At 37.1% G+C, this 26,489-nt stretch overlaps 1 protein-coding gene across 1 annotated transcript in view; it reads right to left on the bottom strand.

The window, feature by feature from the left end:
* Window positions 1-1,962: 1,962 nt before the first annotated feature.
* Window positions 1,963-26,489, bottom strand: part of GPR149 (G protein-coupled receptor 149) — an 85,625-nt gene continuing 61,098 nt past the window's right edge. Inside the window, exon 5 of the mRNA XM_010844752.1 lies at window positions 1,963-2,535. Coding sequence (XP_010843054.1) covers window positions 1,963-2,535 — 573 coding nt within the window. The remainder of the gene's footprint in view (window positions 2,536-26,489) is intronic.

The raw sequence follows: 26,489 nt of genomic DNA, 5'->3' as shown, positions 1-26,489 counted from the left end.
AGTCCTTATGTTCATTAAACCTTAATTTTTGTCATCTCCTCCTTTCCACTCAAAGTGCTGCATTTCTTCATTTTTATTATGATTCTGTTTGTAATTTCCTTGCTGGTAGAAATTATACTTTAAGCAGCAAAATCACTTTTCTGTTTTATAAAGTTATACAACTAAGTTTAATATATCAAAACCCGTCTTTTACAAAGCATTATTAGAATATTCAACTTTTGCTTTTATAACAGGCATTTAACACTGTTGATTTATACTGTCAGATTAATCTAGCCATTTGTCATATATTAAATTAACCCTCAAGTTTGATCTTAAAAAATATTAAATGAACTACATTTGTAATGAATACATCTGAATTATTTTGAAAATGATTTCTTGGTAGCAAAAAAAATAATCTAAAGATAAAACAATCTGAAGGATTATGTGAAGTAATTTAGCATTCTGATTCAACATAATGAAATGGGAGCCAAAATAAATCATTTAAAAAAATAATTCAGTCTGTAATTAATAATAAAGATATGTGAGTAAAGTGAGAGAGTACAAAGTTTAAAAATGTAGAATGTCAACTTAATAACTTTGAAAAATAAACATTTAAGTAATACATTTAATATATATTTACACAAAGATCAGAATAAAGCAATTTAAAGAAAAATCACTTCTTAATTTTTGATACGTACGTTACTATTATTCTAACAAGGTGATATCTGCATTTTTGCAATGTAACACATTTAAAAATTAATCTTGAAACATATACCTCACAATCAATAAATTATATTGAATTGTTTCTTTGCTTGAGGCACACACATCTTTGGGAAGGAAATGAAAAAGCACCTAAACTTGGAAGATAGGTGAACTAAAATTTTCTATACTTCAAGAGCAGCTAAGGAGGTTTGCCAAATCTGCAGCTTTAGAAACAGACCCTTTAATTTGGACTTAGAGGATTTTTCCTCTGCTCTACCCAGAATTTTGTTACTCTACTTGGGTGTACCTCACAGAACTTGGAGTGTTTTTTTCCTAGTTTCTGTTCAAATAAACAAAACACTTCTAGAAATGATAAGTATATATTTACAACATTTTCCAATATGTTTAAGAGCTACTTCCAATTCTACTTCTAACATACAATATATTTATTTTAAGAGCAGTCAACATACTGAAAAGATGAAAGGAGAACACTCATATTTAAGAGAGAAATAAAAAAATCAGTAAACAATTTGTACTTTATAGAAATGAAGGGAACAACTAGGTACAGACTAGGGACATGCATGTTTCAGAGTTGGAAGCTTATTTGCTATTTTATGCAGGAATGTATTTCCTAGATATCAGTATGAAGCTAAAGCAGTAACTGTAATAAGCTTGCTTTGCAAGCCACATTTAGGCAAGCCTCTTCACATATAACCCACTCCAGTACTCTTGCCTGGAAAATCGCATGGACAGAGGAGCCTGGTAGGCTACAGTCTATGGGGTCACAGAGTCGGACACGATGGAGAGACTTCTTTTTCTCTCTTTCTTTCTTCACATACAACTCAGAGTTTTGCTACATTCTTTCCATTCCCAAAATGTCATTTTCCCCCTTGCAGTAAGGGCCAACATTATGTGTCAAGACACATGCATGAGAACAATATTTTCAATGACTTTATACAATTTTCTGTTTACTCTGAGGTTGACAGATATAGGTGAAAACATTAGTAAACTAGACCAGGGTTTTGATTTAGAAAAGATTTTTAGAAATCGGATAAGAAACAGAACCTTTTAATTGCCACAGTGAGTGATCTATAAGTAACACATCAAAAGCACTTAAGTGTTTGCACTAATTTCAGCTGTTTGTGCTAAAAATAATTAAGTCTGTTAAGCTTATGTAAACCAACAAATAATAAAGAAAATCAATAAGCCTCAGAATAAAGGTGTTAGTTTAGTCATTTGAAGTTGCAGAGCCATTCTTGCCTTTATCAGGCTAAATGATCACTAGTCACCCTTGCTTTCTTCTTCTCTTTTCCGATAAGCTTTATTTAACAGCTGGATTTCCTCCTGGTAGCCAACAGTCTCTTGGCTCTGCCTTTTACTGTTCTGCCTGTGTGCCTCCACAGTGTCTGGAATGGAGATGTTGATATCACCATCGGGATTAGTTGTGGGTAAAAAGAGAGAATATGAGGCTGTTTCCCCTAAATCACAGGAAACGAATCTGTTCTCCTTCCGTGAGTAGCGTAGGGAAGGCGATCTGACCTGCGTGGAGGACTGGCTGATGTTGCTAATGATTGACACCGTGTCCAGGGCCTCTTCATTATCACAAATTTCAAGAACCTCCAAGTGTATTTTCACACTGGTGTCCGCAAATGTGGAGGCAGAATCTTCTGAGTTTGGTTCATGGCCAACACTTTTGGATCGGTAGACTTCTATTTTCTTAGAGGCTGGGGTTATTTTTTGCCCTTCTGCGCTCACCTCATAGGTAGACAGAGATAGGGTTTTCCCGGTCGGGGCTTGGAGAGACACAGTCCCCTGGAATGCGCACAAGGGAATGGCCAGAGCACCTCCGGAACGCTGGGGACAAAGACAAAAATGGTTATTATTGAAAACTAGTGTCTGAGAGGGGGCCATTTCATTTTTTCATCATTTTTTTTTTCATGATAATGGTAACGTTATTCTGGTTCAGACTCATTTCCATGGAAACCTTTTACAGATACAGGATTGAAATTCTGTCATCAAAGCTCTGTACTTAGTTTCTTCTAGGTCAGATACTACATCTAAATGAGGGCAGTCAGAAACCTACCTTTGAGGATAAGGGATCTATTTCTACAGTTGAAAGCAAAGTGTGTGTGTACTGTGGCCAGCAGGAGTTGGGCAGAATATAAGGATAAAATCAAATGTATGTATACACTTCGGAATTGCTTTTATATTTTTGTTACATGTTCAGTTTTGTTAAAAACTTTTCATAGGTTGAGAGAAGTGCAGACTGTGATTTGAATGCACTTTCCCTCCCTTTGTATGCCAGTAAGTAAGTAAGTGAAGTCACTCAGTTGTGTCCAACTCATTGCGACCCCATGGACTGTAGCCTACCAGGTTCATCTGTCCATGGGATTTTCCAGGCAAGAGTACTGGAGTGGGTTGCCATTTCCTTCTCCAAGGGATCTTCTAGACTCAGGGATCAAGCCCGGGTCTCCCGCATTGCAGGCAGACGCTTTAGCCTCTGAGCCACTAGGGAAGCAGAGACAGTGACAATTGTGAAACTGTGGTTCAGATTAAATATAAAGAGTATTTCAACTGCAGATTTGAGCACACAGTGCTCAAATGTGCACAGAGGAACCAAATGTCACCAGAACTGTGTGGTACAGTGTGCTTACTTTTCCACAGAGAAATCACAGTCATTAAAGTAAACCTGGTAATAGAGAACTCCCCCACACCCCTACAAAAATTTATATTACATTTTAAAGTATTAAAATTTTGGTTTTAAACTGTACTCACCACTGAGAACTGCATAAGAAATAAAGATTAATTCTTCCAATAGTGTGTAGTTTATATTATTGATTCATGCCTTCATACTTTCAATTGACTTTTTTGATTACATGTTCGTTTTAGACAAGTGACAGTGTTAGTCACTCAGTTGTGTCCAATTCTTTGCAACCCTAAGGACTATAGCCCACCAGGCTCTTCTGTCCATGGAATTCTCCCAGCAAGAATACTGAACTGGGTTGTCATTCCCTTCTCCAGGGGATCTTCCCAACCCAAACTTGGTCTCCTGCATTGCAAGCAGATTCTTGACCATCTGAGCCACAAGGGAAGCCCAGTTAGTTTCAGAAGAAGACAGTAATATGCAAACTTTTAGAGCATTGGTTCTAAAAGCTAGATCTCCAGAGCAGCATTATCAGCATCAGCTCATAACGTACAAGAAATGCTATTTTTGAGTCCGACTCCAGGCCTACTGAAATAAAAGCTCTAGGGGTGAGGTTCAAAATAATCTGTACTTAGCAAGCCCTCCAGGCAATTCTATCATGTGGGTAAGATTCACAACCCATTGCTGTAACTAAAGAAATGTCGTTAGTCCAGAAGAAGGTGGGGTAAGGGGATGGTTAGCAGACACTATATATATATATATATATATATATATATAGAGAGAGAGAGAGAGAGAGAGAGAGAGAGAGAGAGAGAGACTGGAATTACTCACTGGACCAGCTTAAATGTTTCTTTCATCAGGGGAATGGGCATGAGGGCTCATAGCATTTTGTCAATCTAGGATGATTGCCCTTCCCAGTTTGCCTGTGGCTGTCTCAGTTCCAGCACTGAAATTCCTGCATTTAGGAAGCCTCTCAGTCTGAGGAAAATGAGGACAGTTGGTCACCCTATTTGCCATGGACCTATGAGTGGCTAGGGGAAGCCTAGAATTGGGATCCTCTATTAAGGAACAGTGTGGATTCTTATCTACTTAGGTAAAATTTTTAAGGGAGGATGCATCATGAGCTTCATTCAGGTGCCTTCATATCACACCCATTGAATTTAGGGACCAAGAAAAATACAGTCTAGGACACGTGAGACACATCACTAGTCTTTCCCAGTTAAATACTAAAGAGAAGGCTTCAATTCTGTTTATCCATAAGAGAACCTGGGGACCTAGATTTAAGGCCTTGCACCATAAAGGGACATAAACTTTGAAAATTTACACCATAAATTTAAGTTTGCTCTTCTACTGAGGCAAAGAAACAACTTTACCAATTTTACTTGTATGACTGAAACAGGAAAGACAGAGAGACAATACCTAAGTTCAGTACTGCAGCAGAGCATCGTTAGAGTGGTGGCGACTTTGGGTAAACTTTATTTATTATGTATTCATCATTTGTTAAACATTTCTGAATACTTTCTGTAAGATTCTAAATTTTCACTACATGCATCCAAAGACCTCACAGATGACTGAGTGGGAAAGATGTGTAAAAAATAAAAATTTCAGCTTTATCTATCCTGATAGAGTAAGGAGGTGGAGATCAAGACCATCCCCAAGAAAAAGAAATGCAAAAAGGCAAAATGGTTGTCTGAGGAGGCCTTACAAATAGCTGAGAAAAGAAGAGAAGCTAAAGGCAAAGGAGAAAAGAAAAGATATCCCCATCTGAATGCAGAGTTTCAAAGAATAGCAAGGAGAGATAAGAAAGCCTTCCTCAGCAATCAGTACAAAGAAATAGAGGAAAACAATAGAATAGGAAAGACTCGAGATCTCCTCAAGAAAATTAGAGATACCAAGGGAACATTTTTTGCAAAGATGGGCACAATAATGGACAAGAACAGTATCAACCTAACAGAAGCAGAAGATATTAAGAAAAGGTGGCAATACTACACAGAAGAACTATATAAAAAAGATCCTAATGACCCAGATAACCACAATGGTGTGATCATGATCACTCACCTAGCACCAGAGATCTTGGAGTGCGAAGTCAAATGGGCCTTAGGAAGCATCACTACGAACAAAGATCCTGGAGGTAATGGAATTCCAGGTGAGCTATTTAAAATCCCCAAAGGTGATGCTGTTAAAGTGCTGCACTCAATATGCCAGCAAATTTGGAAAACTCAGCACTGACCACAGGACTGGAAATGGTCAGTTTTCATTCCAATCCCAAAGAAAGGCAATGCCAAAGAATGTTCAAACTACCACACAATTGCACTCATCTTACGCGCTAGCAAAGTAATGCTCAAAATTTTTCAAGCCAGGCTTCAACAGTACGTGAACCGTGAACTTCCAGATGTTCAAGCTGGATTTAGAAAAGATAGAGGAGCCAGAGTTCAAGTTGCCAACATCTGTTAGATCATCGGAAAAGGAAGAGAATTCCAGGTAAACATCTACTTCTGCTTCATTGACTACACTAAAGCCTTTGACTGTGTGGATCACAACAAACTAGAAAATTCTGAAAGAGATGGGAATACCAAACCATCTTATTTGCCTCCTGAGAAATCTACATGCTCGTCAAGAAGCAACAGTTAGAACTGTACATGCAACAATGGACTGATTCAAAATTGGGAAAGGAATATGTCAAAGCTATATATTGTCACCCTGCTTATGTAACTTGTATGCAGAGTACATCATGTGAAATGCCAGGCTGGATGAAGCACAAGCTAGAATCAAGATTTCTGGGAGAAATATCAATAACCTCAGATAAGTGGGTGACACCACTCTAATGACAGAAAGCAAAGAAGAACTAAAGAGCCTCTTGATGAAAGTGAAAGAGGAGAGTGAAAAAGTTGGCTTAAAACTCTACATTCAAAAAACAAAGATCATGGACCATGGGATCACTGGTCCCATCACTTCATGGCAAATAGATGGGGAAACAATGGAAACAATGACAGACTATTTTCTTAGGCTCCAAAATCACTGCAGATGGTGACTTCAGCAATGAAATTAAAAGACGATTGCTCCTTGGAAGAAAAGTTATGACAAACCTAGACAGCATAATAAAAAGCAGAGACATTACCTTGCCAACAAAGGTCTGTCTAGTCAAAGCTATGGTTTTTCCAGTAGTCATGTATGGATGTGAGAGTTGGATCATAAAGAAGGCCGAAGGCTGAAGAATTGATGCTTCTGAACTGTGGTGTTGAAGAAGACTCTTGTGAGTCCCTTGGACTGCAAGGAGATCAAACCAGTCCATTCTAAAGGAAATCAATCCTGAATACTCATTGGAAGGACTGATGCTGAAGCTGAAGCTCCAATACTTTGGCCACCTGATGCGAAGAGCTGACTCATTAGAAAAGACCGTGATGCTGGGAAAGACTGAAGGCAGGAGGAGGGGATCACAGAGGATGAGATGGTTGGATGGCATTACTGACTTGATGGACATGAGGTTGAGTAAACTCCAGGAGATGGTGAAGGACAGGGAGGCCTGGCGTGCTTCAGTCCATAGGGTTGCAAAGAGTCAGACACGACTGAGCAACTGAACAACAACAGTAGAGCTAGGACCTCTGCTAGATTTTATGTAGGGGTGTCATTTGAAATTGATCTTAAGAATCAAGAAAAGATTGACAGTTTTTAAAGCCTTGCTTTCTGAGTAGTAAGTTGTGAGTTTTAAGGGCCAACCTAAAAACTTTCCATCCTGAGAAAAATCCAGAAACTTCTTTTCCTTTTCTAAATCAAAATTGACCAACACATTATTTAATCAGAAAATTTGGCTGTCATTTAATAATGTGAATTATATGTACAGCCTTCTTTATTCTGAGAGCTAGTTAACATGAAAGTGACCCTTTTTACATTATACTTTATCGCAAGGAAAAAAAATCCCTACATCGGTACTCTAAAAATTGTTCCTAAGTTTTCTCATTAGCATGGTACATTCTATAAACAAACTCCTATGGAGTATGCTAGTTTAAAAAAGATGGGATGAGAAAACTAAGTTGTCAGTGCCCAGAAGTATTGGCATGTCTCTTAAAAAGAATTTTCACTGTGTAATCAACAGTGTAGCTATATTTTTATATGTAACCAACTTGCATCACTGATGAGCAGTTAATATTAAAGCAAAAGCAAATATGACATTTTTTGTATCTGATTTTATACATCTAAATACTGCAGATTTCAATAGCTCCTCCATGCTAACCTTATTTTTGAATGAGAAAACAAGCTTTACTGAGTTATCAAATGACAACTCATTAAAACTGGCATTTGAGAGGTGCATAGTGCCAGAGTTTAGCTAAGTATGAAGACTGGTTATTCTGAAATAGTACAGAGTCCCCAGTTATCGAAATTATTTTGTGAAATATTCCAAAGGCTATGATTGAGAGTTACAGAAGTAAAAACACAGAGGCAGATTATAAAGAAATATATCTGAGCATACTTTATACTCATAATTCAAAGTTGGAAGGTTAGTTTCAGGAAAATCATACTGTTACTTTAAGCTAATTCAGTAATTTAAATTTTACTGGTTATGAAAGTAATATATAAGTTGTTTAGGGTTGTATATGAAGTACAAGAGTAAGGAGTTTACACCAAATTTTGCATGTCTTTAAGCAATATCATAAGAGGTTTATATAATTTTTTTCTTTTGTCTTTTATTTAAGTTAGAGAAACATTGCTCTAAGTGAGAGAAAATGGAACTTGAACTAATGGAGCAATAATAGAGATTCAAGGAGGGAGCTGAAAGAATTTGAATAGAACAGCAGGATTTTCCACCTCTTTTAGGATATGGAAAGTGAAAGTGAAAGTCGCTTGGTCACGTCCGACTCTTTGCAACCCCATGGACTATACAGTTCATGGAATTCTCCAGGCCAGAATACTGGAGTGGGTAGCCTTTCCCTTCTCCAGGGGATCTCCCCAACCTGGGGACCTGGGGATTGGACCCAGGTCTCCTGCATTGCAGGCAGATTCTTTACCAGCTGAACCACAAGGGAAGCCCAAGGATATGGAAGGAGGACTATGGTTATGGAAGAAGGACTCAAATGGAGACAGATTAGAAGTAGGAGAACAGATAGATTTGTATACTGGGACTTGGCTAGCTGGTAGGTCTATAGTAATGGAATGAAGAGACTCTCTTAAGAGCCCATAAAATGCAGAGTACTGAAGCTTATAAACAATTGGATTTCCCTGTGATTAGCTGTATAATAGACCCAGGCTGGACTATTACGAAAATATGGAAAAGCAGCACCTAACCTAGGTGAAGTGAGGGAAAAGGAGGCCTGAAAAAAAAGTTCAAAATAAATAGGAGACAGAAGAAACAATGGTTCCATATGGGAAAACTCTATGTTTAAATATGACAATTTTCTTTTACTTTATTGATTTAATACAATTTAATAAAAATTCCAATGGAATACCAATGGACTTTTATTTTAGAGCATGAAAAATTTCTTCTAAGATTTATTTCAAAGAGTAAATGCTTATGGATAACCAAGAAATTTGAAAGCAAACTAATGAGGGGACTTTGCAAACATGATATGAAGCTATGTAATTAATACAAGATGTTAATGGCAAGATTTGATCAAGCAAGTCTGAGTCAAGAAACCAGGCATAGTATGTCACGAAGATGGCATTTCAAAATAAGGATTCAAGTGGGCCTTTACATATTATTGGCTATTCACTACAAAATGAAATCAGACTCCCTTTTCAATATGCAAAAATTATTTCTTGAATCTTAGTAATTCTTTAAAAATCTGAGTGAAGAAGATCTTTGCAAATCTGGAATGAAAATTAGAAATGACAAAGTCCAAGATGGACAGGTTTGATTGCAGAATAATTAAAAATGTGTAGGGGGCCTCCCTGGTGGTCCAGTCACTAAGACTCCAGACTCCCAATGCAGGGGGCTGAAGTTTGATCCCTGGTCAGAGAACTAGATCCCACATGCTGCAATTAGAACCCAGTGCAGCCAAATAAATAATAAATATATATATTTCAAAATGTCTGTGTAGAAGTATACGCTGAAAGCAATGGTAAAGACAATTGGTAGTCTTGGAGATAATATTTTTGTAGCACATAGAAGATAAAATTTGATAGTCATAAATATGACCTTATTTGGAAATAGAATCTTTGTTGCTGTTGTTTAGTTGCTAAGTGCCGTCTGACTCTTTTGCGACCCCATAGACTGTAGCCAGCCAAGCTCCTCTGTCCGTGGGATTCCCCAAGCGAGAATACTGGAGTGGGTGGCCATTCCCTTCTCCAGGGGATCTTCCCCACCCAGCGATTGAACCTGTGTCTCCTGCATCACAAGCGGATCCTTTACCAGTGAGCCACCAGGGAAGCCTAGCATCATTGTAGATGTTCTCAAATTAGGATGAAGTCATACTGGATTAGAGTAAACCTTAATCCCAAGATTTTGGATATAGATTCACATAAAGAAGGTGAACATGTAAAGGATACAGCATTTGGAGTTATGCTGTCATAAACCAAGGCTCCTCTAGAGCCTCAGAGGAGCATAAAAACATGAGTCAATAGATTTCTGTTGTTTTAAGCTATCTAAGTTTGTGATAACTTGTTACAGCTGCCCTAGAAAACTAATACAATATTTTATGCAAAGAAGCACAAAAATAAATATGCATATAAATGTTTTTTTGCTAAGTTGTACAACTGCCTATTGCCTATGGAGACTGGAACTGTTACAAGTCTGTCAAATCCACATAGAATGTAATCTCCTCAAGGGAAAGGAACATTTCCTTGTTGATCTTAATTTTCTCTGCTATCTCTAACAGTGGCTAGCACATGACAACCCCTCAAAAAATATTTGTTGAGTGAATAAATGTTTCCATGAATGAATGAATCCACAGCATTGACTTTGTAGAGTTTTTAGATTCCATATCTTTTCTTTCTTTTTATTAAATTGAAGTATGGTTGATTTACAATGTTAATTTCTGCTGTACAGCAAAGTGGTTCATATATATATACATAACATCCTTTTAAAAATTCTTTCCTATTATGGCTTATCATAGCATATGGAATATAGTTCCTTGTCCTATACAGTAGTGCTTTGTTTATCTTGACTTTCTAAAGCACAAAACATAAGATCAACTTTTAAAAATTCAGATTTCCTTTGCTATCTGAAAGTAGAGCATTCCTATGAATGCTTTCATAAGCTGAAGTGGTGTAAAGTGAAAAAGCAGTTCCTCTAGGACACATCTTACCAATAGATACACAAAATAAACTGAGATAAAGCACAGATGCTCACAGACACAGTTCAAAGCTATGGCAGCTTGATGCTGAGATGCTGAGTATATTTTCCAGAGAAGGAGCTGAGTGGTGCCATTCCCGCAGCTCTGGGTGTGTGCTGCTCCTATAAAGGCTTGTTGCAAAACAAACACTGAATGTTATTTTCATTTTTTGCCTTTCTTATTAAAATAAAAAATCCTCTTTGGATTTCTTTCAGTTAGTGAAAAAAGGTACTAGTGTAGGTCTTTCATAAAAGTGAAGTGGAATACAGTGAATTTTCGAAAAGCAGAGGATAACTGTATTGCCATTTAAAATTTATCTATTTTTATTTTAACAGTCTTATACAATAAATAATGATAGTTAAAGTGCATCAGAAGGTCGTGTCAGACCATACTCTTTTTAAAATTCAAATCGAATATTGAGGGACTGAATTGTATGTGAAAGTTTCTTGCATGATAAAAAATGATAGATTCAGAGAACATAAACCTACTCATTTCGTAGTCTCTGCTTTCTTTTCATTTAAAAGTCTATGAATTAGCATATGCTGTCAGGATTAATGATAATCCATTATTTCTGTATTCCTGAGCGTAGGTGGCTGGGAGCTCTTTTATCTGAAAATGAAAAGCAGTCTGCTCAGAAATGCTTCAGGAGGAGCCAGCATGTCATGTAAACACATTAGCACAAATAATCTGCTGTGATCATTGATTCAGACTGACTGACCTTGAGCATAGTGAACTTTTTATTTCTTCACTGTAAGCCTCTAGGTGAATCCAGGGTGAAATTATAATATAAAAGAGTTGCTCTAAAATATCTCTCCTAACAGGTGAAGTTTCTGATGATTATCTGAGTCGTTCAATTTATGAAAGCGGTATTACAACACGTGGGATCATAGGGCTCATAAGAGACCATTTTATAAAAGGAGACCTGGCAGCCAGAGCAGTGAATCTGCCCAGGGTCACATGGGTAACAGTAGCACTGGCACCAGGACTTGGGTGGTTTAACTCTGAGTTAAATGCTCTTTCCACTTCACCATGTTGCCACTTTAAAAGAAATCTGCTTTCTCCAGAAGTGGTGGATCATGGATTTTTCTACCCTAGAAGCTAGAATTCTATCACTAACTCACAAATAATCCAAGCGACTGACAATTTTAATCCAAATTAAAAATATATAGATGGATCTTGAGGTGATTTAGGTGAATTTTAGGCATTTCAAAGTATAGACACTGAGGAATTAAGCAGTGTATCAAAGACAGATTGGAGGAGAAGATATAGGGACACTTAAATAAATAGCAAGGAGAGTGAAAACTTTGTAAGAAAAATAACAAACTATACTTTTAATAATTTACATTTGGAAATGTATTTAAAACTATGTGATTAATATATTTTCATATATTCAAGTTCCCAAATATTCCTTGTGTCATCTCGTCACCTTCATTTAAATCTTTAGTAAACCAAAATGAAGGAGACACATGAATTGCTCAAAGAAAAGAGTAAGAGTGAGAAAGCAGGGCCTCTATGCTCCTACTATCTGGCACAGAAAGTGTTAGGTATTTTAGCGTATTCCACCTTCAATTCTCACAGACCTTTGAGCTATAAATTAAGATTTGTCTTTATAGTGATGAAGAGTCTCACAACTGAGTAGCAAATTTGGGATTGATAATCACCATAACAAATATTTACTGATCTGCCGAACATATATTAGACTTCTTACTAAAACACTTTATGTACATTTTCTTATTTAATTTTCACATCAACCTTTTTAAATAAAGACTCTCATCATCCTAATTTTATAGATGACATAACTGGATCATGGGGCAATAACTCCAGTTAAGAAATATGTGTGTGTGTTAATCACAGTCGTGTCTGACTCTTTGTGACCCCATGGACTACAGCCCGCCAGGCTCCTCTGTCCATGGGATTCTCCAGGCAAGAATACTGGAGTGGGTTGCCATGTCCTTCTCCAGTGGGTCCTCTCTGACCCAGGGATTGAACCTGGATCTCCTGCATTGCTGGCAGATTCTTTATCGTCTGAACCACCAGGGAAGCACCTGTTAGGAAATGGGATGGTCAAATCCAGATCCAGGACCATCTGTCTCAAGCACTCTGTTTTTCGCCCTTTTGCTACTTCAAGGAGTAGAGTTAGGGAATAAAATATGAGTAACACTTTACTCTCCTAATCCAGCTGGAACCTGTGATGTCTTGTGGGAACAAAGGAGATGGAGGGATTTATGCACTGTAGGAAGTGAAGGGAGTATTTAGAGATCTTTTAGAAAATCGTTTCTACACTTTACTGTAAAAGTCCATAAAACTTTATAACCATTTTCTAAATAGAATCTATGCTACAATAAAAGAATTAACATTTTTTAAATGGAAATTCCCTGGTTGTCCAGTGGTTAGGACTTGGTGCTTTCACTACCATGGGTTCAATCTCTGGTCAGGGAACTAAGATCCTGCAAGCCACATTGTGTGGCAAATAAATATATAAATAAGTAAATAATCTAAGTATTTACATGTAATACTGACAAATTTTGGCACTTATTGAAAAGAAACATACAAAACACTTGGTTTAAAAATAAATTTAAACTTAGAAAACTCAGACCATTACTATCAGGCACTTTGCACGTATCTCACAAGCATTTATGGCATAACTAGTGAAGAGCACCAGGCTCCCTGGTAATCTTCATGGAATTTTTAATGTGCTTCCATAAGTTTATTGTAAACCCACCCAAACATTGTCAAGTATAAAGTCAAATGCCATTTTCCAAACTGGAAAAAAAAAGAGAGAGAGAGAGAGAATGATTTCTAAGTAGGACAAGTTGGCAGGTAAGTAGGACAAGTTGGCAGGAAAATAGGAAAAATGTACTCCAGGATGAGGGAAGACAAATTGGAATTTGGAGGAAATGACGTAGCAGAGGGAAATAAGACTGAAAACAGAGGTTGGGCTTAGGGTCAAGAGCTCTGTCCACCAGGATAACAAGCTCTGACTGCATCTCATAAGCAAGAAGGGACCACTCATTTTTGTTTACAAAAAGGAAGGAAATCAAGATGTATGAAGGGCCTACTATGTAGAGGCCCTGCATTTTATACAGGCACTTTACAGGCGAAACGTAATATAATAATCCATAAGGAAGGAAAAATTATTTTCATTTTATAGATAAATGAAGTGAGAAGAAGTTAATTGACTTAGGTTAGATAGAAAGTTAAGTTTTGAGTTGTGATTTAAACTCATCCCAGAGTTCATATGCTTTCTGCTATGCTTCTTCTGGTCTAATATAACTGGGTAGCCTGTGAAAGACAGATTGGAGGAAGAAGAGTGTGGTTTTAGGGAAACCAATTAGGAAGTTTTTTAACTCATTGTGACTGAGCATGCAGATGTACAAAAGAAAAGGAGATCTGAACTTCAGTACAGGTAGTAGAAAATGCATATGTGGGATGGACTATAGGGGAATTGCAGAGGCAAAACTCTTGTGATTGTGGATGGTCCTGGGAAAATACAGCTATGGAGTCATGTATACCTACCTTTGAAATCAGCCGAGTTAGTATCTTTGTCTCATTTGCAAAATATGAAGAATAAATGAGTTAATGAATGTAAAATGATTAAGTTAAGTTAATGAATGTAAAATGTAAGCTGAGTGCCTTTCACTAAGTGCTCCAAAACTATTAGCTGTTTTGGGAGGCAAGTAAAAGGGAGGAAACCACAATGATTTTGCTAGTGTCGAGTACTAGTAGTTGAGATAAGGGCCTTAGGAGGATGTTGATAATTTAATGTTACTGTAACAATCTTTATTTCCTAATCATTTTATAAAGGCTAGTTTTGCCCTGAAACTAAAACTAAACAGAGCCAATCCCCCAAAAGAAAACTCCAGAAGATATAACATTAATATAAATGCAAACATTTTAACAAATATAAGTAAATGGAATTAAGCAATCAATAAAAAGAATTAAACTTCATGACTAAGTGAGGTTTATTTCAAATACAAAGCTAGTTTCACTACTCAGGAATAGGTTAATGTGACCCACCATATTAATAGGTTAAATAAGAAGAGTCATATAATTAAATGAGTTGATGCAGAAAAACTATTTGGTTTAGGCAGAAAATCCCAAGGAATCTATAAAAACTCCTAAAACTAATACATGAGCTAATCAACATTGCCTTCAAGTTAAACATGCAAAATCATTCTATTTCTATATACAAGCAAATGACTGTACGGACATCAAAATTGGAAATTACAATTGCTCAAAAATTGAAATACTTAACTGTTAGTCTAACAAAGCCTATATAGAATTTATATGCTGGAAAACTATATGATGCATAAAAAAAATTAAAGAAGCTCCAAATAAACGGAGAGACATATCATGTACATGGGTTGAAAGACTCATTACATTAAATATTTCAGTTTTCCACAAATAGATATATAGATTTAATGTGCTGCTGCTGCTAAGTTGCTTCAGTTGTGTCTGACTCTGTGCGACCCCATAGATGTCAGCCCACCAGGCTCCTGCATCCCTGGAATTCTCCAGGCAAGAACACTGGAGTGGGTTGCCATTTCCTTCTCCAATGCATGAAAGTGAAAAGGGAAAATGAAGTCGCTCAGTCGTGTACGACTCTCAGCAATCCCATGGACCGCAGCCCACCAGGCTCCTCCCTCCATGGGATTTTCCAGGCAAGAGTACTTGAGTGGGGTGCCATTGCCTTCTCCGATAGATTTAATGTAATTCCTAATAAAATATCAAGTTTTTTGCAGATACAGACATGTTTATTCTAAAGTTAATATGAAAAGACAAATGAACAGAATCATTAACTTATTCTGAAAAAAAGTTAATATAGTGAGAGCAGTCAGTCTAATTTCAATGTAGCTGCAAAAATCAAGACTGTGTTATTGGTGCAGGGATAGACATGTAGATCAATGGAATAGAATACAGAACCCAGAAGTAGTAGACCCACACAAATATGCCCAACTGCTTTTTGACAAAGGTGCAAAACCAATTCCATAGACTTTTCAGCAAGTGATGCAGAAACAACTGACATCCATAGGTAAAAAAAATTACCTAGAACTAAGTTTCATATTTTATTCAAAAATTGAATCAAAATGGATCACAGACTTAAATATAAAATGTAAAACTATAAACATTTTAGTACAAACATAGGTGAAAATCTTTGAGACCTAAGGCTAGGCAAAGAGCTCTTAGATGTGGTATCAAAAGCACAATTTGTAATAGGAAAATTAATAAATTAGACCATCAAAATTAAAAACTTTTGTTCTGTGCAAATGCAGATTCTGATTCAGTAGGTCTGTGGTGGTCCGAGATTCTGTACTTAAAAAGATTTCTCAGATGATGCTGAGGCTGCTGGTCCATGGGCCACACTTTAAGCAGCAAAGGACATACACTTTATGGTTCTCAAATTATATGATTTCACAAGTGAACAGATTTTGTTATTTTCTAGTGTTAGCAGTTAAGAGAAGTAGAGGAGAGAATTCAATTTCAGTTGACAGGTTAATAGAAAGGCCCCAAGAGCCAATTTATAGCTGAATGCGATGAGAAACAAACTCTTATCTTTTCATATGCCTTTCATCTATTCTAATATTTTATTCAAATGACATCTATTATAAATGAGTAACCATCTGATGAAAAATGATCATGTTTCAGCATGAATCTTAATTTTACATTGATCTTATGACCAAAACATAAGCTTCTGAAATGAATATATCTTTGCATTTAAACTGCTTTATTTTTTATTTATGGTAATTATTCTTCTCGTATTTTCAGTTCATACTTTGGGACTTTATCTGAACCCATGAGCACAATCATCACAGGCTATAAGAAATTCTGTGGGTATTCTGAATTTAACTGTGTTGTAGCTCTTGGGATTGTTGGCTAGGTTTTCCATTCTCTGGTCTAATAGAAACTGAATCTCTTGTTGTGTCTCTAATAATGACATTTCGGTTTAGACATGGTGTTGTGGTCCGTTAGTGGACCGGAACCTGGTGGTCTGGAGTTGACGATAAGAAAATGAAAGAGAGAGAGAGAGAGAAAGAAAGGAAGAAAGACACAGGGCCCCAAGCTCTGATGGAGCAAAAGTGCTTTAATGATCTTTCTGTGAGTATATATAGGCTGTTGTACAAGGAATTTCTTTTGACAATGATAAAGATCAGAATACCAAACATACAGCAACTGTTACCAAGGGAACAGGGATTAACAATGGTCCTAAGGTCAGGAGACAATCCATATCTCAAGAAAGAGGATTGAGACTAAGCAGTTTTGTCATAAGGAGAATGTTTACTGAAGGAGATTCATACATGTCTCATCCTATGACCTCAGTCCTGGGAGCGGTGTGCCGTTCCACTCGTTTCTGTTGCCAGAAACTGATAAGGAACAGAGGATTTATGAGAAACAGCACATAGGAATCCTGTTAAACATTCCGTGACAACATGGTATGTATCCAAATTTATTTCCATGTGCTACCAACTCTTTCTGTTCTTCTAACAAATAGAGAATAGACTGTAATTTGAAAGAAAACATCATGATTCTAAAAGAATCAACATGCATTGATTCTATTTAGAATATACAATTTTATCAGGAATAATGAATTATAAGAAATGAAGTGGTTTTTCTCATCTAAATAATAAACACCATTCAATTGGTGTTGTATCACTTAGGGATATCCTACTAAAAACTGTTGCACAAATTTCTTTTCTCACACTTCATGAACCTGAATTAGGTCAAGAATGAATGTATATTTTCATTCGTAAGACAGTTTCAAAGGATAAATACAATTTTTTTTTAGTAAGATGACTATACTTTGGAAAATGTGTTAAAATTCATGTTGATGGTATTCATAAAAATGTAGTAGACAAAATATTTTTATCAGACTGCATAATATAGGAAAAAGAACCAAGAAACACATGGAGATAGATAGCAGATTAGGGGTATCGTGGGACAGGGATGGTGATAGGTTAAGCATAAGTGGCCACAGGGGATCTAACCAGTGCAATGAAAATGTTCTAAAACACATTGACTAGAAATCATTGACTTGTACACTTGAGAGAATTATATATTATATAAAATGTTCCTCAATTAAATTTATTTAATTAAACTATTTTCATTGGAGTATAATTGCTTTACACAGTTGTGTTAGTTTCTCCTGTACAACAAAGTGAATCAGCTATATGTATACATATCTCCCCTCCCTCATAAGCTTTCCTCTTACCACCTCCCCATCCCACCCCTCATCGTTATCGCAGAGCACCAAGCTGAGTTCCCTGTGCTATATAGCAGATTCCTTGTATCTATCTATTTTACTCATATATGTCAATACTATTCTCTCAATTCGTCCTGCCCTCTCTTTCCTCCCCTACTCAAGACACAGAGATGGCCAACAGACCCTTGAAAAATTGGTCAACATCAATCATCATCAAAGAAATGCAAATCAGCACTACAATGAGGTATCATGTCACACGGTCAGAATGGCCACCATCAAAAAATCTATGAACAGTAAATGCTGGAGAGGGTGTGGAGAAAAGGAAACCTTCCTGCACTGTTGGTAGGAATGTAAATTGATACAGCCAATATGGAGAACAGTATGGAAGTTCCTTAAAAAACAAGTATTTTTAAAAGAGCATTTTCAGGAGACCCTGAAATAAACCACTGTTCTCCAATAAATAATAACTATGTGACTCTAGACAAGCAGCATATTCCGTCTAGGCCTTTATTTCATTATCCATATAAAGAGGGGGTCAAGCATATGACCCCCAAACTATCTCTTGGTTCTTGCATTTCAATATTCTTTGACTCTACTTTGGCAAAGCTAACCTCAAAGAAAGCATTTTGTTCCTTGAAAAATATCTAAGCAGAGATGCTCTTCTGAAAGAAATTGAAATATAAAAATTTCCTTTAAAAATGTGCCCCCCCAAATTAGGGATCTAAGACCCTTCAAAGACACACCCCCCTCCTTTATCAATAGGACATTGCTGTTGATGGAACACTTTTATTCTTTCAAAGTATATTCAATCTACGCTGCCATGCTTTCTCTTCAGTGAAAATGCCTGTGGTGGGAAAATAAAGCAGCAAGGAAGAAAATGAAGCAGATTATAAGCCATTGTTTAGAAATAAACCTGTAAGGAGAGTTACATGATGGTTATATAGTTCTAATTTAAATCTTCAACCATAGGAAATATCTATTGAACACTAGATATAGTTAAGAGACCATGTAGAATCCTACATATATGAGTATATATGTGTTTGTGTATGTGTGTATTATACATGTATGTAAAATAATTTATAGTTAACTTTCTTCAATGATAAAAATAATACATTACTGTAAATTATCTTAAGAATATGCACCAAATAGCTCTCAGGTCATAGAAAATTAAGGATGACTTCCATGTGACTATAATTTTAAGAATTTTAATCCTTTTGAATAAAAGAATCATTCAACTCTACAGCCTATGTAGATATTATGAGTTACCTAAATTAATGGGAATTTCTCCTAATATTTTGCAAAATTATTTTTAGTAAAACAGTGGCAAAATTCTCTGGAAAGTTTCCTATACATCTTTATCTAGATAATCATTTGATAAATCTAATATTTATACCTTAACAAAAGACAGTGTATGTCATCAAACTCTGCTCTATCTGTGTAGCTAACTTTAGAATTACCTTCTCTATGTCTTCCTTGTATGCTTCCAGGTTAGAACTGGCCAAGACAGGGCTTGCTCAGTATTTGGAAGGTAGAGAAAAGGTAGCGACCACAACCATCTGGAATTCCTTTCACAAGCAGGCACAGAGACAGACAGAAGCAGAGATACATAGCATGTGCCACCGTGTCATCTGACTCCCTTGCTCCACATCTAACTTTGCTTCCTGACTCCTGGCAGTAGCTTCTGACACCAACAGTGGCTCAGATCCGCCCTTGGATACTTGGCTGTGGACCCACAGAGGCTGTGGCTTATTCATAGGAACAGTTTTTCTTAGTGAAAAGTGAAAAGTTTAGTTGTTCAGTCGTGTCTGACTCTTTGGGGCCCCATGGACTCCTGGCCCTGCCAGGCTCCTCTGTCCATGGGTTTCTCCAGGCAAGAATAGTGGAGTGAGTTGCTATTTCCTCCTCCAAGGAATCTTCCTGAGACAAGGATTGAACCCGGTTCTCCTGCATTGCAGGCAAATTCTTTACAGTCTAACCCAGATCTTTCACAGGCAACAGTTTTTCATAGAACTCTATACAAATTCCCCCTTCCTATTCCTACTTGGGGACAAGACATACATGGCTTCTTAAACTGACTGTTAACTGTAGATCTGAGCCTCCAACTTCTCTTCTGAACTCTTCTCTTCCCCAGATTTCCCACAATTCTAAATAAGTCTCTTATCCCATAACTATTGTGCTTCTGCTCTCCTGACTAAACCTTATCTGATCAAAATCCCATTCAGTGGAAGAGAAACCCCAACCTTAATAGTTTTTAAAAAATGCAATTATTTATAATTAACTCAAAAACCAAAATATATTTATGGATGAAGGTGGTGGAATGCAGTCCAGTCACAGAATCTCTCTCATCCAGTAATAAAATGAGGGGAAAAAATAACAGCCATGAGTTCAAGCAACAACCAAATGAAGAGCTCGGCCTCATGCAGAGTAGTGACCCCAAAAAGAAACAAAGGAGATACCCACTTCCAAAAGCAGTTGTACAGAAAGAAGATGACTTGAAAATATCCTGAGAATTCTGGCTGTAAATTTTATTTTGGCAAGAAGTAGTTCTTGAAATGAGGGAGATCTGTATAGTCAAAACTAATTTTTATAATAATATGAAAGCTTTGTTTGCTATTTTCATTGTGCTGACATGTTCATTGCTAGTACAAAAGCAATGATTGCTAAAACTGCTTGCATTTTAACAAGTTTCATGGCAGTCGGCCCTAAATCTACTAGTAGGCATTGTGCCTTCCACCACCGTACATGTATGTATATGCACGCACGCACGCACGCACACACACACACACACACACAATCCAGTATCACTTAAGAATGTCATTGATTAAGGTGAGTAGTATTATTATCCCCACTTTACAGATGAATTAACTGAATCACAGAGATGTTAAGTGTCTTTTTCAAGGCCAAACTATATTAACTGGTAGAAGTGAGATTCTAATTTGGGCAGTATGGTTCCAGAAAAAAGCTAATTTATGTTATTCATACATTCATTTACTGTGTTTTTACTGAGTATCTACTATAAGCCAGACAGTATTCCAGGGTATAAAGTGATTTTCACCCACCCACCCATCCATCCATCCATCCATCTTTCTCTCTGTATATGCGCATGGAAAACTATGGTTCTTCCTTGGCTGCATAATTTAAGGTTAGTTGTCTTTCTCTTTTTGGTACTTTTCTGTACTGCTTGAATTTATAAAATAGAATCATATGTTATTTTTATTAAAACAATAAGGTCATTATTCTTAAGAGAAAACCTAATGTGACTCATTTCTCTTTTGAAGAAAACACAAAGAAAATTTTCAAACTTAAATTCAAAGGAGTATGAAAAGACTGCTTCATTCTTTCTTTTCACTACATGCAAAGCAATAGAATATGACATGTGGAAATTGTTTTCTCAGTCTGATTTAGAAGTCAAGGTCTCCAAAACCTTTCTATTCCACACAGAAAATACTAAAGCAATTCTTTTAAAAACATTATTACAAAGGATCTTTAGAAAATATTAACTAAAAAGTCTTAGTGATATTATTAGATCTCAAAGAGGAGAATGTTAATGATGTAGTTATACATCACCCATTTGAACACTTCTCAGAAACCACTTGCTTTCAGAGGAAATGAGTCTTGTGAAAGTGGAAAGGGCATATTTGACGTAGTGTTTTTATTTCTGGGAGAGAATAACATACACATATATAACAACATCAGGAATAGATTGAAATCTTTGTGCTAATAAAATCTACATGTTTTAGCCAGACACTATTCCAGGGAGGGTATAAAATGATGGAATTACTCAGACACTTAAGTTTAAACTTTTCCTGAATTTTTGTTTTATGTAAGTTATTTGTGTAGTGGGTGACAGGACAGCCATATGCACTAATGCATGTTTTTGACTTTACACGGTGAAAATTGGTGATGCTCCAAAGTCTTTAAAAAAATTTTTAGGCCAATTCATAGTGTTTTTTCTCTCTTCCCAATCAATTAAGGTTTCAGAATAAGTTGGTTATCCTAATGTGGCAGTCCTAGAAATTTGCAGTAGAGCATCTAGGTTCTGAGAACCGATGATTCTGTATTATGAAAGTGTTTGAAGAAAATTTAATTTACTGATTGGCACTGTTTGTTCTTCAATGAGTCAGGCCTTCAACCTGCCTTCTTCAGTTCTTTAGACCAGTGGTTTTCAAATGCCAAGATTTGTGCTGAACTGACTCCACAAGAATTGCCAGCATATTTCGTTAAAAATATAGATTTTTGGTCTCACTGAGGAAGAATCTAACTAAGTAGGTTTACAACTGGAACCAAGAATTTAATTTGTAAAGAGCTCTCCCAATGATTCCTATATAAAGCCTGATTTGGGAACCACTGAGTTAGAAAATACAAGAAAATGAAGATAGAGCTGTGATGTCACACAAAGTAAATAATTCCTGGTTAATTTACTGAACACTTCAGATAAGGATGTTAAGAAATATCTTGCTACAAGCTCCTAGTCTCTGATTTCAAAGCTTTAGTCAGAATTACAAATTTTAAAAGAAGCAAATGAGCATGTGCATTGGTTATGACGTAAAAATCTATTAAAAATATCAAAACTTCAGGGAGGAGACGAATCTATCATAAACTTAATGTTCCAGAGCCACTCACAAGAAATGGGCTACTCTGAGAACTGATTATTGTTGGAAGTACTCAGAGTGGGGAATGAGAAATGAGGTTACAATTAAAAAGCATTTCTAGGTAAGTGTGCCTGGGAAATGGCCTAAAGAGATCTCAGAAAAAAAGATACCTGAATCTCCAGGGTACTGATACATTTGTTGTGATTTCTTCTCTTATTCTAAATAAATATTAATTTTCATACCTTATTTTTATTCATGATTTGTATACTTAAAAAAGATATCTCCTCCGAATATGTAATATTCAAGTCCCACATAACCTGTATACATGTCTTAAGTGATAGTAGTAAGAAATCATAGAATGAATATCAGGCTTATTTAGAGACACACTACTGTTGGGCTCCCCTGGTGGCTCAATGGTATAGAATTTGCCTGTAGTGCAGGAGATGCATGTTAGATCTCTGGGTCAGGAAGATCCCCTGGGGAAGAAAATGGCATCTCATTTGAGTATTCTTGCTGGGGAAGTCCCATGTGACATAGAAGTCTGGCAGGCTAGAGTCCATGGGGTGGCAAGAGTTGCACATGACTTAGTGACTAAACCACCACCATTGGTGAAGCATTAGACATGAGATCACATAATAGTATGCAGTACTAGATCATCTTTGAAGGATCCTCTAAAAACACTTCTTAGAGGGAACACTTGACTAGAGGGTTCAAAGGTCTGGTGGAAAGAAAAAGCATGGACACATTCAAAAAGTAAAGTTATTAATAGTCAGAAAAACTGGAGCAAGGAGTTTAACAGAGGATTGAGGAGAGATGAAAACACAGGAACCAATCACTTGAGCCACATTAAGGACTTTCAACCCTGTCCTGAATGATGAAGGAACCACAAAGTGTTCTAAACAAATGGTTGATATGATGAAAATTGCATTTTTGCACATTTATTCTGGTCCGTGGTCAGTAAACATCTTGGAAGGGTTCAGACTTTGAAGGAGGACCAGCAAAGAGGCCATCAAAGGAGAGAGAATAGTGATTTAAATCAGGGGAGAAACAATGGCTATGAAGACATGGGAATAGCAAGATATGTTTATGATGAAGGACTCAGAGACTGCTTTCATGGGAGTTGTGACAGAGAAATAGGAATCAAGAAGGTTGACCAAATATCTGGCTTAGTCAACTAGATGGATGGTAGTTTTATTTCCAGAGAAGGAACACAGAGGAGAAGCAAGTGTGGAGGGATGGGATGCAAGGGTCAGGAGGATATTAAGAATTCAGTGTTGGAAAGCTGGAATTGAGGTGCTTGATGAGTGTCCAACTGGGGAAATTCAGCAGTAAGTTGGATATTGGGGCTTGGGGTTCAGGAGAGAACTGACCTGAAATATACATTTGTCTGGGCTTCCCTTGTGGCTCAGCTAGTAAAGAATCCACCTGTTTATATATTTGAGATGAGACTGAATCAGGAGAGTATGTGAAATGAGAAGAGGAACCTGAAGAACATGAACATTTAAGGAATGGGCAGAGATAAGAGAGATCATAAAGGACTCCATGAAGGGAAGCCAAAGAGCAAGGAGAATAATCAGAAATGTAGAATGTAATGGGAACCAAGGAAAGAGTTCAGTTCAGTTCAGTTCAATTACTCAGTCATGTCCAGCTCTTTGTGACCCCCATGGACTACAGCACACGAGGACTCCCTGTCCATTACCAACTCCCAGAGTCTACCCAAACTTGTGTCCATTGAGTTGGTGATGCCATCCAACCATCTCATCCTCTGTTGTCCCCTTCTCCTCTTGCTCTCAATCTTTCCCAGCATCAGGGTCTTTTCCAATGAGTCAGCTCTTCACATCAGGTGGCCAAAGTATTGGAGTTTCAGCTTCAACATCAGTCCTTCTAATGAACACTCAGGATTGATTTCCTTTAGGACTGACTGGTTGGATCTCCTTGTTCTGCAAGGGACTCTCAAGATCTTCTCCAACACCACAGTTCAAAAGCATCAATTCTTCGCTGCTCAGCTTTCTTTATAGCCCAACTCTCACATCCATACATGACTACTGGAAAAACCATAGCCTTGACTAGAGAGAACTTTGTTGGCAAAGTAATGTCTCTGCTTTTTAGTATGCTGTCTAGGGTGGTCATAACTTTTCTTCCAAGGAGCAAGAGTCTCAATTTCATGGCTGCAGTCACCATCTACAGTGATTTTGGATCCCCCAAAAATAAAGTCTGCCACTTTTTCCCCATCCATTTGCCATGAAGTGATAGGACCGGATACGATGATCTTAGTTTTCTGAATGTTGAGCTTTAAGTCAACTTTACACTCTCCTCTTTTACTTTCATCAAGAGGCCCCTTAGTTCTTCTTCACTTTCTAGAATAGAGATATAATAATGTCAAATGCTACTGGGATGCCAGCTAGGATAATGACCCAAAAGTCCATTGATCCAGGGACAGGTAAGAAATGAGATGGGAAATCAGGTCAATCCAGATGGAGTCAATGCAAAGAGGCATATACTCTTCCTACTCAGGGCCCAAGGTGAGGACAGCAGCTTATGAAATCCATTTTGAGAAGCCCTTGGGAAATTCTTCCTGTTAAGAAATCTGCAGGTCAGGAAGCAACAGTTAGAATTGGACATGGAACAACAGATGGTTCCACATAGGAAAAGGAGTACGTCAAGACTGTATATTGTCACCCTGCTTATTTAACTTATATGCAGAGTACATCATGAGAAATGCTGGGCTGGATGAAGCACAAGCTGGAATCAATATTTCTGGGAGGAATATCAATAACTTCAGATGTGCAGATGACACCACCCTTCTGGCAGAAAGCAAAGAAGAACTAAAGAGCCTCTTGATGAAAGTGAAAGAGGAGAGTGAAAAAGTTGACTTAAAGCTCAACATTCAGGAAACAAAGATCATGGCATCTAGTCCCATCATTTCATAGCGAATAGATGGAGAAATAGTGGAAACAGTGGCAGACATTATTTTTTGGGGCTCCAAAATCACTGCAGATGGTGACTGCAGCCATGAAATTAAAAGATGCTTACTCCTTGGAAGAAAAGTTATGACCACCCTTGACAGCACAATAAAAAGCAGAGACATTACTTTGTCCACAAAGATCTGTCTAGTCAAGGCTATGGTTTTTCCAGTAGTCATGTATGGATGTAAGAGTTGGACTATATAGAAAGATGAGCGCTGAAGAATTAATGCTTTTGAACTGTGGTGTTGGAGAAGACTCTTGAGAGTCCTTTGGACTGCAAGGAGAACCAACCAGTCAATCATAAAGGAAATCAGTCCTGAATATTCATTGGAAGGTCTGATGTTGACACTGAAACTCCAATACTTTGGCCACCTGATGCGAAGAACTGACTCATTGGAAAAGACCCTGATGCTGGGAAAGACTGAAGGCAGGAGAAGGGGACAATAGAGGATGAGATGGCTAGATGGCATCACTGACTCGATGGACATAAGTTTGAACAAGCTCTGGGAGTTGGTGATGGACAGGGAAGCCTGGCATGCTGCAGTCCATGGGGTCGCAAAGAGTCAGACACGACTGAGATAGTGAACTGAACTGAAGTAGGAAACATTCCCTGAAAAAATTTTAAATGGTTTGAGAACATTTTGTCCACAACAGTTGCATGCCAAAATATTACATTGTGTAAATATTGTATTTTTTCAAGTGACTTTCATCTCTTTTAAAAGTTTTTTTTTTTCTCCCCTGTGAACTCTCTTCAATACTATCATCAAAACTTACCACAGGGCATCTTTGTCGGTATTAAACACGTATAAATTCCTGTCCAAAACACCTTTAGGCTATTTTGTCAACTTGAAACTGGGACATTATTTTCACCAGAGGACTAGATGTGCCAGAATGTTAATTTTTTAACATGCTGAACAGACCCTAGTAGTGAAAATTATCATGAACGAAATTATATTTTGTCATAACTCATAACCCATAGTGGCAGTCAATCTTCAAAAAGCCATAAAAGATGAGCTATACTGGAACTAGGTGTTTGTACATATCCCTGATTAAAAGTATAAAACAATTCCCTTGTTTTCATCATTAGTTCCTTCGTTATTCAAATTTTAATTGCTAAAAGAGGCTTTTTTTTTTTTTTTTTTA

Source organism: Bison bison, unplaced genomic scaffold (genome assembly GCF_000754665.1).
Source record: "Bison bison bison isolate TAMUID 2011002044 unplaced genomic scaffold, Bison_UMD1.0 scf7180017864207, whole genome shotgun sequence".
Classification (NCBI taxonomy): Eukaryota; Metazoa; Chordata; class Mammalia; order Artiodactyla; family Bovidae; genus Bison; species Bison bison.
The sequence above is the reverse complement of the archived record's forward strand: the minus strand, read 5'-3'. Positions and strand labels throughout refer to the sequence as shown.